We start from the raw sequence: 12,309 nt of genomic DNA, 5'->3' as shown, positions 1-12,309 counted from the left end.
GAAATAAAGTAGAAATTTAATTTTCTATTTAAATGAAGAACTACTATTTTTAATTTTGGTAAATATTCTTGGTTTAGCTCATGTTACTTGTCATGTTGTCTTTTGTATAAGGAAAACGTCAATTAGAATTATAATTTGACTAATTTAGCTTATTCATTATTTGATCTCCATTTAATATATATTTTTTTATGACATTAATCTCTTTTCACATTTATTAGAGTAAGAATAAAAATAAAAAAGTAATTAAATTCCATCTTATTTTAAAACATAAATATTTTAAGTATATTTATTTTAGTAAACATAAAAAAAATAAATGACATCGCGGAATAGTAAAGAATCTGACGATTAAATATCTGGACAGATCTCGGTTAATGTAAGAAAAGAAAGGAAATTGTATGGTTTGGCTACTTAACCTTTTGAAGAAAAACAATAATATGAGGTCCATGTTTTTTGCTTTGTACAATAATTTTATTTGCTCCCACTATTGGTCGATACTATTTGGCAACGAATCCACCATTATTGAGTTAATGGGGGTATGATTTTTTAATACGATTTTACTTTTTTTTTTGACATTGCTATTTTTTTTTAATATGTGGTCCATTTTTTTTTAAAAGACATTAATCTTTTTTCACATTTATTAAAGTAAAAATAAAAATGAAAAAGTAATTAAATTCTATCTTATTTTAAAATATAAATATTTTACGTATATTTATTTAGTAAACATAACAAATAAATGACATGGCGGAATAGCAAATACTCAGCTCAATATCTAGATTAGATCTCAAAATAATATAAAAAAAAGAAAGAAAATTGTATGGTTTGACTACTTAACCTTTGAAGAAAAGCAATAATATGGGATCCATATTTTTTATTGTACAATAATTTCATTTGCTCCCACTAATGGGTTGATACGAATGTGGCAATGAATCCATCATTATTGACTTAATGGGATACTTTGAAAATTACATGAATATTGTTTGATTTTTTAATATGGGGTGCACGTTTTTTTTTTTTAATATGGGGTCTAATTTTTTTTTTATATTGCTTGATTTTATTAATATGGGATCCACCTTTTTTTTTTCATGAGTTTGGAGATAGTGGGCTCTACTTTTTTTTAATTTTTTTATATTGCTTAGTGTTTTTAGTATGGGGCCCACTCCTTTTTTTTTAAGGTGATGATGACTGACGACAATAAAGTATAGAAAACCACGTTTCTATATATATTTTTTTAAGATGATGATGACTGACGACGATAAAGTATAAAAACCCACGTTTCTATATAGTTAAAGTAAATATAATGTAGGGGGAAAATAATGAAATATTACAAACCACAAAAATTGCGTTAATTAATTAGCACCGGTGGGACTTCAAGAATTTGAAGTGTAGTGCATGAGTCATCAGACCTGAGTTTAGCCGGCTAGTCCTAGCATTAGCCTTTTCCCAATGCAATCTTGTTCGTCTGATCAACCAATTAATTACTCCTCCTTTTATAAATAAAATAAATGGTGTTTTAAGCTTTTTATTTTATTTCAAAATAAGTGGAGCTTTAGGATCATTTCTTTGCGCGGATTGCCCTTCTTTTGGGGTGGTCTTTAAATTTTGCCCCTCATATTTATGGTATTTAAGTTTTGCGCTCGCTTTGGATACGAGGTTCTCGGGTTCGACTCTCGCTCTCGCATTTAAAAAAAAAAAAAAATTCGCAAGGCAAGGTATTTAGATGTATACCGATCCTGTGATATAGTCCTCAAAGAAAAACTAAAGTTATGCCAATGCGTACTTGCTTAAATATATATATATATATATATATATATATATATATATATATTTTTTTTTACTTTTCAAGACAAATTTGTAGTTATGCCTTAAGGAAAAGTTCCGCCTTATAGGACATACTTTTAACGTGTATCTTAAAAACAGGTCCCTGAATATTAGGCATTAATCATGGATTAAATAAGGAACGCGTAATAAAATCTTTTATAATCTGTTTCAGCAATTTAGATTCCCATTAACTACACGTTTTTCCTTCTCTCGTTCCTTATTCTTCCTAGTAACGCAAATTCAAATTTCAAAAACTTTCAAAACAGAGGAAACACAAAAACAGAGGTTACGATCATACAACAGGTAATTCGGAAAAATCATTTATAATCAAATACACTTAACAAACAGTTCTATTTGAGCTTTTGTTGATCGCATTCCATTCGTTGTATCGTAATCGCAATTTGTGTAGTTTTTTGTCATAATCGTCCAACTGTAGTGAGTGAATGTTGTTTTATATTTGCTGTTCATTTTATTTGTTTATTTTCTCCATTATTATTTGTTCTTTGAATAGTGAGCTCATATCTAATTTCTGTGTTTTATGCAGTGATTTGTTCATATGCATGTGTATTACAAGCAGTTCATCAATGCGAATCAAATACACATACAGTCAAATTCGTGTATGTGTATTTGAATCAGTGATGAATTGTATATTTGTTCGTCTGTATATGTATGTGTATTTGTTCAAATATGCGTATGTGTATTTTTTCGTATGCATGTGTATGTTTATTAGAAGCACTGATGAACTGCGAATCAAAATACACATGCATTCAAATTTGTGTGTGCATAAGTTTTTTTAATCAAAATGTAAGAATTTTTTTGAATGTATGGATACATTTGATTGTCAGTATTTGTATTTAATTTTATGTGTTGATTTTCTCCATTGTTAGTTATTTTAGATTAATGATTCCGTATATTATTTGATAATGTATTTCAGGTTTTTATCAATCACATTGAATTCAGTTGGAGGAAAATATCCATAGTATCATCGTTGATTAGATACTCTGGTATTTGGAACGATGAGAACTATTATGTGAATTTCAAATTCGATGCTGTTGTTTTCAAAGAGTATTCGACATATATAGATTTGTTACAGTCAATTGCAACTTAGTTGAAATTAGACACGACAAGAACAAATAGATACATCAAATACATGGTGGAAGGTAGTGATAAGCCGTGGAAATACACAATGATATGAGTGTGAGAGTGTATGTGGAATTGAAGAAAGAGAATAAACAGTTAGTGATGTATCCATTGTGCATAACTACTAATGATAAGAGCAGTGACAACTGTGTATCTGATGAAAGTTGTATTCAAGGAGAGGTTTTGCAACTTGGATACACAAGTCAATTCAATGCTATGGAAACAGTAGGGTGTGTGGACTTGGCGTGTTCGAGTTACGGCAAGGCTGTTGTTGTATTTGAAAAAGACACCAATCTGGTTATAGAAGACAAGAACCAAAAAGAGGTTGTTATTGATCAAGTCTACAAGAACAAAGATACATTAAAGGCTGTGATGACAAATTATGCAATTTCAAATAGGTTCAATTTCCGTGCTGAGAGGTCTAATGCGATAAGGAAAGTTCAAAGGTTTTACGCTATATATAATGTTATGTATTTATACTGTATAAGTATATGTATTTGAATAGTTTGTATCATCATAATTGTTCTATGTATTCAACTTTCTATCAGAGTATATGCATTTATTGACTGATGTATTTTTTACTTAATTTATTTGTGTTGATCTGTGTATTTGTAGCTATACACTTATATGTGTGTTAGAAGAATGTGATTGGAAATTCAGGGCGTCAAGTGTTGGAAAATCCGAAATGTTCAAGGTTAGAGAGTTCCGTGACAAGCATACATGTCCGCTAAAGGATAAGGTGTATTCGCAACGGCATGCCACAAGTTGGTTAATAGGTGGAATTTTTAAACAAAAAGTAGCCAACCATAAAAGAAAATACACACCTAATGACATAGCGGATGATGTCTTAAATGATCTTGGCATGAATGTGTCTTACATGGTCGCTTGGAGGGCTAAAGAGAAGGCTATGAAGGACTTAATGGGTGAACCATCAGAATCTTACAACAAATTACCCAGATACGTATATATCATGAATAAAACATACACGGGTTCACATATAAGAATACGCAAATCCCAACGATAACGAGTTCCTGTATTTGTTTATAGCATTGTATGAATTTATCAAGGGCTTTGAGTGTTGTAGACCCATTGTGGTAGTAGACGGGAGCCACCTAAAAACAACATACAGTGGCACATTCGTTTCAGCAAGCACACTAGGCGGTGCGGGTAAGTCAAATACACATATATATTTGATATGAAAGAACTATGGTTACACTCAAATGAATATATACATATTGAAATCTTTTGTTTTAATGCAACTGTATTTGCAGGTAACATATTTCCCTTAGCATATGGTATGATCGATTATAAGAATGACAGGTCTTGGACGTGGTTCTTTAAGCGGTTTAGGGAAGCCTATGGAGTTAGAGAAAATATGTGTATCGTATCCGATAGGCATGAAAGCATAAACAAAGCTGTATCTAGAATTTATCCAAATGTTCCGCATTACGCGTGCATATGACATTTGTGGGGTAACGCATATAAGAATTACAAGAAGAGTAAAGATGTTTTGAGTCTAGTGTTTTATGCAATGGCAAAGGTATACACGTAGGATGAATTTGATTAGTTAATTGGGAAGGTTGAGAAGGCAGATATTCGTGTGGCAGAGTATTTGGAATTTGCTGGAAGAGAAAAGAGGGGGTAGAATGTATGCATCTGTTAACCTAGGATGGACCATGACTTCGAACATAGCAGAGTGTATCAATCGTCACCTTGTAGCAGAAAGAGAGCTGCCTATATTTGATTTTCTTGAAGAAGCAAGGAGGATGTTTAGGACATAGAATTACAATAACCGAAGGAACGGTACATACACGTCCACAACACTCTCTAAAAAGTTCCAGGAGATGCTGTCAATAAATGAGTATCTATGTTTACGTATGACGATATGTTTCAGTTCAATTCATTTAAAATATACCTGATTGACCTGCAATTTTAGTTGGCTGTATATGATGTATTTGACTGTATTTGTCAGCTACAGTTTGTTCATGTATTTAACTATATTTGTCAGCTGCAGTTTGTACATGTATTTGATGTATTTGGATGTATTTGTCAGGTTCAATTTGTACATGTGTGTCATGTATTTGAATATTTTTTGAATTTCAAACATGTTCATGAACATGATGGTTTTATCTTCTAAACAGTTACTTATATGTATTTGACTAAAAGTATTTTTATGATTTATATATAATTGACTACATACTTAACAAATCCAACTAATAATTTTTTTGTAGGTTGAACCATCAACCGAAGACGTGTACACAGTCCATGATAGAGGAAGGCGTTTCATTGTTTGCTTGAAAAACAAAACTTGTAGTTGTCTAATGTTTCAAATAGATGAAATTCCATGCCCACATGTATGGGCTGTCTTAAAGAAGAAAAATCTAAAGGCTGATGATTATTGCTTAGAATTGTTCAAACCGCAGACCGTGGTGAAAACATATGATATACCTGTGGATCCTCTCCCCGATGAGCGTGAATGGAAGATTCCCACATACATCTCGGATGATGTAGTTTTGCCACCAAGATATAAAAGACCTTCTGGTAGACCGAAGAAGAAGCGTGAGAAGCCGTTGAGGGAATTGCTTATTGGTAAAAAAAAGACATGCTTGCAGTACTTGTGGACAGCTTGGACAGAATAGATGTTCTTGTAGTTTTGAGCCTAAAAAAAAGTGATTGTTTTTTATTTTTCTGTATAGCCATTTACATTTGTTAGAAAAATATGTTGTTTGTTTGCAATATTTGAATAAAGGTAGTCACTTTGAATACATTGCAATAGTTGTGTGATTACTTCTTTTGGAATTATGAAGTTATTTCCGAATATGTTTGCATATGAGTACAAACGATGATCTCTATTTTTTTTTAAAAGGAATCTTATTCTAACAAAATTGGTGTATTTAATAACTTCAAAACACTGCTCAGTAGGTAAATACAACATACATCTGGTGTTCGTAACCAGATGTACTTGGTATATTTGATTTTATTTACATGTATTTAGTGGGCCATGTCAAATATAGCATACATCAAATACAAAGTGTGAACGATGTAATTTGAAATTATCTGACTGTGGTAAATTGAAAATTGAGTTACATATACTTGTTAAGTTGATAATCCAACATATGAAAAAGAATAGTGTATTTGGCGTATTTTGAATGTATATGAATGTAGCAATAATAGCTAAATGTAGGCAGATACAATTGATAATATGATAATCCAACATAGGAAAAATACATCTAAAAACTTCAAATCTGTGGCAAAAAAGGTACTCTAAAAAACAGTCACAATCTGGTCTTTAATCCAAAGTTACAATCAGTACGAATCAGACATCAATTGCATCAATTGTGTCATAATCTATGGCTGGCCTAACTGGTCTTGGTGGCACCTCGTTATCGCTCTGGGCATTGTCTGCTACCTTCCGTTCCGCATAGTCCCATAGGAGTGCACCATATCTCATACGCATCATCGTTGCGTCAACTGTAGCTGGAACCCTTCACCCGAGCTCAAATACTCAGCAAATGCTGCTACATAAACACCACAATCCCTGGAAAAAAAATGGCAGAAATGTTTGAGAACTTCAAAATGTATGAAAAAAAAAAAGGAAAAAAGTATGAGAATAAATATGTATACATGTATTTAAAAATGTATGAAAAACAGTAAGCAACACATACAAGTCAAAATCTGAGAATCAAAATACACATATACTTTTAAATACATTAAAAAATAATGTCAAATACATATGTATATATGTATTTAAAAATATGTGTGTTTTGATGTTCAGTTTATCAATTGTTGAAATACACAAATACATTAAAAAATACATGAACAACTTACATGCTACCAACGGCTTGCTGAGGCAGATTTTCAACATAGACTACTTCAAGAATATCAATCTGTGCCTTATCTGCATAAGCTGAGTCTTTGATCAAATCTATGCCTTTTTGGTCTACATAGAATCCACCAATATGTAGGAAATGTGATAGAAGTGTAGCAAGTTTGTGTATTTCATCCCTAACAAGTGCATTATGCCCTGTTGCTTGATATGAGTTGTAGACGTAAAGACGCTTGTCCGTAACAAAAACACACAAAATATATACATACAAAAAGAAATTAGTATATTAAGTCAAAAGGCATCCAACAAAAGGCATCTAGCAAAATCAGTATATTGTTATCTTAAAAAAATATAGATATAAAATTACTTGTCCTTGAATGAAAGCACAACCAATAACCATTGATTTTCTTCTTTTATGTTGACTGATATAAGAATATTGTCAACCGTATGCCACGGGACATTTGCAAGAGGCCTGTGCCCCTTCACGTACTCGCACAAAACTTGCTCTTCATTAGCCACATTGGTTTGAGTATCAAGGTTGAGAAAGGCATTATAGACAACATCAACTTTCTGCTTGAAGAGACAGTCCATAGTGGTGAATTTGTAATTGGTCCTTTTGTCATAATTGCCTTTCTTTTGAAAGTAGTAGAAAATGAAGAAGATTTACAACAGTTAAACTTGAGAGAAAGAACGAAGCGTTGTTAATATCTCTGTCAATGCACCCTATACGGATTGTTCTCCTCTGTTTTTATAATATAAGACCTCTTGGTCTAATACACAATGTATGACTCTTCTCCTATAGAAGTTAGGCTAACTGTAGATACCTAAACATGATACAATTTCTATACTTGTCCACGTAGGATTCCTAATCCTTGGTGAACTCACTTTCATCCCCCCTCAAGCGGGACGTTGGCAGTGACACAACTCCAAGCTTGCTCCGTAAGAATTGATATTGCTGCTTGGACAATGCTTTCGTGAAAATGTCAGCTACTTGAGTCTGGGAAGGAACATATCTGGTAACCATTGTTCTGGCTGTAACTTTTTCTCGAACAAAGTGATAATCTAATTCGACGTGTTTCGTCCGAGCATGGAGAATTGGATTGCTGGTAAGGTGCAGGGCACTAATGTTATCTGAGTAAAGTACTGGTGGAGAGTTAAGTGATACACCAAGATGTCTCAACAAATGGAGAATCCATGTGATTTCAGCTGCAACAGAGGCAAGTGCACAATACTCGGCTTCAGCGCTGGATTTTGCAACTGTATGTTGCTTCTTGGATGACCAAGAGATGCAGTTCGCACCTAAGAAAACACAAAGGCCTGTGGTTGATCGACGAGTGATAGCACAACCTGCCCAGTCGGCATCGGAAAAGCCAACAACCTTCAACGAGGATTGGATGTAATGCGAAGCCCAAAGTTCACAGTTCCAGCTAGATAGCGAAGGATATGCTTGACCCCTTGCCATTGTGTAGTTGTAGGGGCTTGCATAAATTGACAAACTTGATTGACAGCATGAGTAAGACCAGGACGCATCAAAGTAAGATATTGAAGAGCACCAACCGTACTTCTATAGTCGGATGCATTAACTGCAGATCCACCATCTATATGAATATCACATTTTTGAGATAATGGTGTGTGAATTGCTCTAGCACAATGCATCATGGTCCTTTGAAGAATATTTTGTGCATACTTTTTCTGGCTAAGATAAAGTCCATCAACATATCAGACGACTTCAATCCCCAGGAAGAAATGCAAATGGCCCATGTCTTTAAGAGCAAACTGGACACTTAGTTGAGAGATAAGAGACTGCAAAAGATTGGGATTGCTTCCGGTGATAACTATATCATCTACATACAAAAGTAGTATAATAATATCACCTTGACGACGAAGGACAAATAAGGAGGAATCAGCATGGCTTCCTAAGAATCCTAGGTGAAGAAGTACTTCGTTAAACCTCTGAAACCATGCCTTCGGAGCCTGCTTCAATCCATAAATCGCCCTTTGGAGCAGACAAACATGATTTGTGCAAGTAGAGTCCTCAAATCCTGGAGGTTGCTGCATATATATTATTTCTTTGAGTCGTCCATGAAGAAAGGCATTTTTGATGTCGAGTTGATGAAGAGGCCATTGTCGTACCGTGGCGATAGTCAAAACTATACGAATTGTAGTAGCTTTAACCACCGGGCTGAATGTGTCTTCAAAATCTAGACCCTCAATTTAGTTATACCCTTTTGTGACTAGACGAGCTTTGTATCTATCAATCGTGCCATCGACCTTCATCTTCGTCTTGAACACCTACTTTGATCCGATTACATTCATATGAGGCTTGTATAGTACAAGTCTCCAGGTATTGTTTTGATATAGAGCTTGCATTTCTTCTCTCATAGCTTGTAACCAGTAGGGTTGTGATAGGGCTTCTTTAATGTTCTTGGGTTCACTGGTGTTAGACGATGCAGTAGCTAAAAAGTTTAGGAATTTTAGAGGCTGCTCCATGCTTTTCGATTTGGTTCTTGTGATCATGTGATGGGTGTTATCAAGAGAGGGTGAAGACGAAGTTGGAATACACTGATAATCGCTAAAGTCAACGTATAAGTCAATACCTGCAGGGTCACCACGACTAGAACGAGCAACTGTTGAGGAACTTGAGGCGTTCTGAGCATCAAGATAAGAGTTTGCAGCTTCTAATGACCTGGATGTGCTGCTAGCATGTAAAGGTCTATTTTCTAAACTTGGAGATAAATGTTGTTGCATATGGTCATGTGTGTTTGTTGGTGTGGCAGTGAATGCATCTTGGACCACTAATGGAAATAGCTCAATATTTTCAACTTCATTAGTGTCTTGAGTAGCAAGTACTGGTGTCTCACGGGCTGCTTCATCTTTTGGGACATCAAGAGGCTCAAAGAACTCTTTGTACGTAGATATTGAATAAACTCTATCTTTCGTTTCCTGTAAGACATTAGAAGCAAAGGGAAAACAATGTTCGTTAAATATCACATGTCTTGATATATAAACCCTCTTTGTTGGTGAATGATAACATCTATATCCTTTATGTAAAGGACTATATCCAATGAAAACACACGAAAAAGTCTTTGGTTGAAACTTATTTTTGTTGTACCCCTTTAGATGTGGAAACCATCTACACCCAAAGATTTTGAGACCATTGTAATCGGGTTTCTTGTTATGCAACTGCTGAAGGGGAGATAACATCTTTAGAACAGGCGTAGGGAGTCTGTTTATAAGATATACAGCTATCATGAATGCTTCAACCCACAAATACAATGGAACATTGGCATTGAACAATAACGTTAAGCCGGTCTCAACTAGATGTCAGTACTTTCGTTTAGCAACCCCATTCTGCTCAGGTGTATGTAGGCATGATACTTGTCTTTGAATGCCACATTGATTAAGGTGATTAATAAATATTTGACTATTAAATTCTCCACCTCCATCACTTTGAAAGATATTGATCTTCCTATCAAATTGATTTTCAACCAACCTCTAAAAGTTAACAAATGTGTTGAAGAAGTCTGACTTTCTTTTCAAAGGATAAAACCAAGTGTATTTTGTGTGATCATCCACAAAGATTACGTAAAATCTCATACCTTGAGAGGAGGTAATGGGTGAAGGACCCCATAAATCACAATGAATTTTGACAAGAGGCTCAATCTCCACTTTATTAGAATTCTCAAAGGGTTGCTTACAACTTTTTCCCATTTGACATGCAGTGCAAACAAAAAATTTTCTATTCCAACTACTAAATTTAACTAATCTATTAGAATGTAAAAACTGCATTGTTCTAAGATTAGGATGCCCCAGTCTTTGATGCCAGACTTCATCTGATGCTTTATTCGAACGCATAGCGGCTAAAGCTTGATATACTTCTCCATCTACATTCTTTGGATCCAAGGCATATAGGTCTCCTTTCCTACTCCTCTTTGCCAGCAGATTCTTTGTTTTCTTGTCTTTAACAAAGAAATTCAGAGTCAGTGAATTTCAAAGAACATTCATTGTCGGTTGCAAGCTTACTTACAGACAGCAAATTTTTCTTTAATTTAGGTACAACTAGAACATCTCTTAACTGTAAATTTTTATATATCTCCTTATTTCCAACATGAGTAATTTCAAGCCGCTTACCATCACCTACCATGACCGAGTCTGAACCTTTGAACAAAGTGGAGTTGTCTAGATTACCTGTTGTTTGAACCATATGGTGACTTGCTCCTAAGTCCATATAGAGGTTGTTGTCTGATGGTTCGTTGATTGTTAGGGCCGAGAATTCTTGTGGCGTTTCTTGTTGAGATTGGTAAGAATAATCCCACCTATAAAAACAAGAGATAACTGTGTGGTTGTTTCTTCCACAAATTTGGCATGGATTTGATTGTGACGGAGAACTTTTCTGATTATTTGAAAAATTCAATTGTCTACTAGGTTGTCCTCCAGCCGTAAAGTTGTTGAATTTGTTTCCAGCCTGGCCTCTTCCTCGTGTCTGTCCTCTTCCTCTAAGGGAGTTTCCTCTTCCTCTACCAAACGAATTTTGTGTTCTCTGGATATGAAAGGCCATGGCTTGATCAACGTGATCTTTCTCATTATCATGTTCTTTCATATCATACCCTCTCAGTGCATTAACAAACTGAGTAAATGTTGGATATGGAGCTTTTGCCAACATAACAGTCCTCAATGTTTTGTATTTGTTTCCCAGACCCTTAGCAAAATTTATAACTTTGCTATCTTCATCTAAAGGTTTGTGTATAGCAGCGAGACAATCACAAATTCCTTTGAATTCTTTAATGTACTTGTCATGACCCAACCCCGTAGGCCGTGACTAGTGCCCGAGCTGGGCACCCATACGAACCTGTTAACCATAATCAGCGTACAAATAGATTATACATATACAAAGGTCAGACATCAGACCATAGCTGGCATAACCAGATCTTATACATACAGAATAGTAATACGTCGCCCCAAAATTCTCACAAACACATACATACATATCGTAGTCATGACTTTCAGCAAATGATACATATGCGAAAATCGCGCCGTCTCAAACCGCCGCATAAGCATATACATCGCACGTGTTTGGTAAGTGCTATCATAATACGGGGACATCCGTAATACAAACCGTTACGTACACAACGGTGCAAATAACCGCCCACAACCCACACATATGTCTACGGTGACCTCTAAGAGTAATAACGAGTCATATGACGGATGTGGGCCACTGCCGTGCCCTATGAATAGTCATATACATATGCACCGAAGAGTCCGTACCACGATAATACATAGGCTCCGGACAAGTGAGCACTCCAAAATAACGAACGGAAATCCTAAGTCGTTCGGTCATCACAACGAGCATCCGTACCGGCATGAAACGCAACTCCCGAAGAAAGGGGGTCAGTACGAAATATGTACTGAGTATGCAAAGCATGAAATGTAGTAAACAGGATCATAATCGAAACAAGAGGTACAGAAAATAAGTGCAAATCCAAAATATCAAAATGCTTACTTTTAAAACCAAGAGAATAGTCAAA

At 35.0% G+C, this 12,309-nt stretch overlaps 1 protein-coding gene across 1 annotated transcript; it reads right to left on the bottom strand.

Moving 5' to 3' along the window:
• Positions 1-8,875: 8,875 nt before the first annotated feature.
• On the bottom strand, positions 8,876-11,569 carry LOC132056569 (uncharacterized). Its single transcript, XM_059448836.1, has 2 exons — positions 10,973-11,569; positions 8,876-9,727 (listed from the first exon to the last, which is right to left on the bottom strand). The coding sequence occupies exons 1-2, from the start codon at positions 11,445-11,447 to the stop codon at positions 9,714-9,716; spliced, it is 489 nt and encodes a 162-aa protein (XP_059304819.1). The 5' UTR covers positions 11,448-11,569; the 3' UTR covers positions 8,876-9,713.
• Positions 11,570-12,309: the final 740 nt, after the last annotated feature.

This window comes from Lycium ferocissimum, chromosome 5, assembly GCF_029784015.1.
Source record: "Lycium ferocissimum isolate CSIRO_LF1 chromosome 5, AGI_CSIRO_Lferr_CH_V1, whole genome shotgun sequence".
In the NCBI taxonomy this organism is placed as follows: Eukaryota; Viridiplantae; Streptophyta; class Magnoliopsida; order Solanales; family Solanaceae; genus Lycium; species Lycium ferocissimum.
Note: the sequence above shows the minus strand (reverse complement) of the source record. Positions and strands in the feature narration are given on the sequence as shown.

What these genes read in the sequence shown, in the direction of transcription:
- LOC132056569 (XM_059448836.1), bottom strand. Translation starts at nt 11,447, where the DNA reads ATGTTGGCAAAAGCTCCATATCCAACATTTACTCAGTTTGTTAATGCA.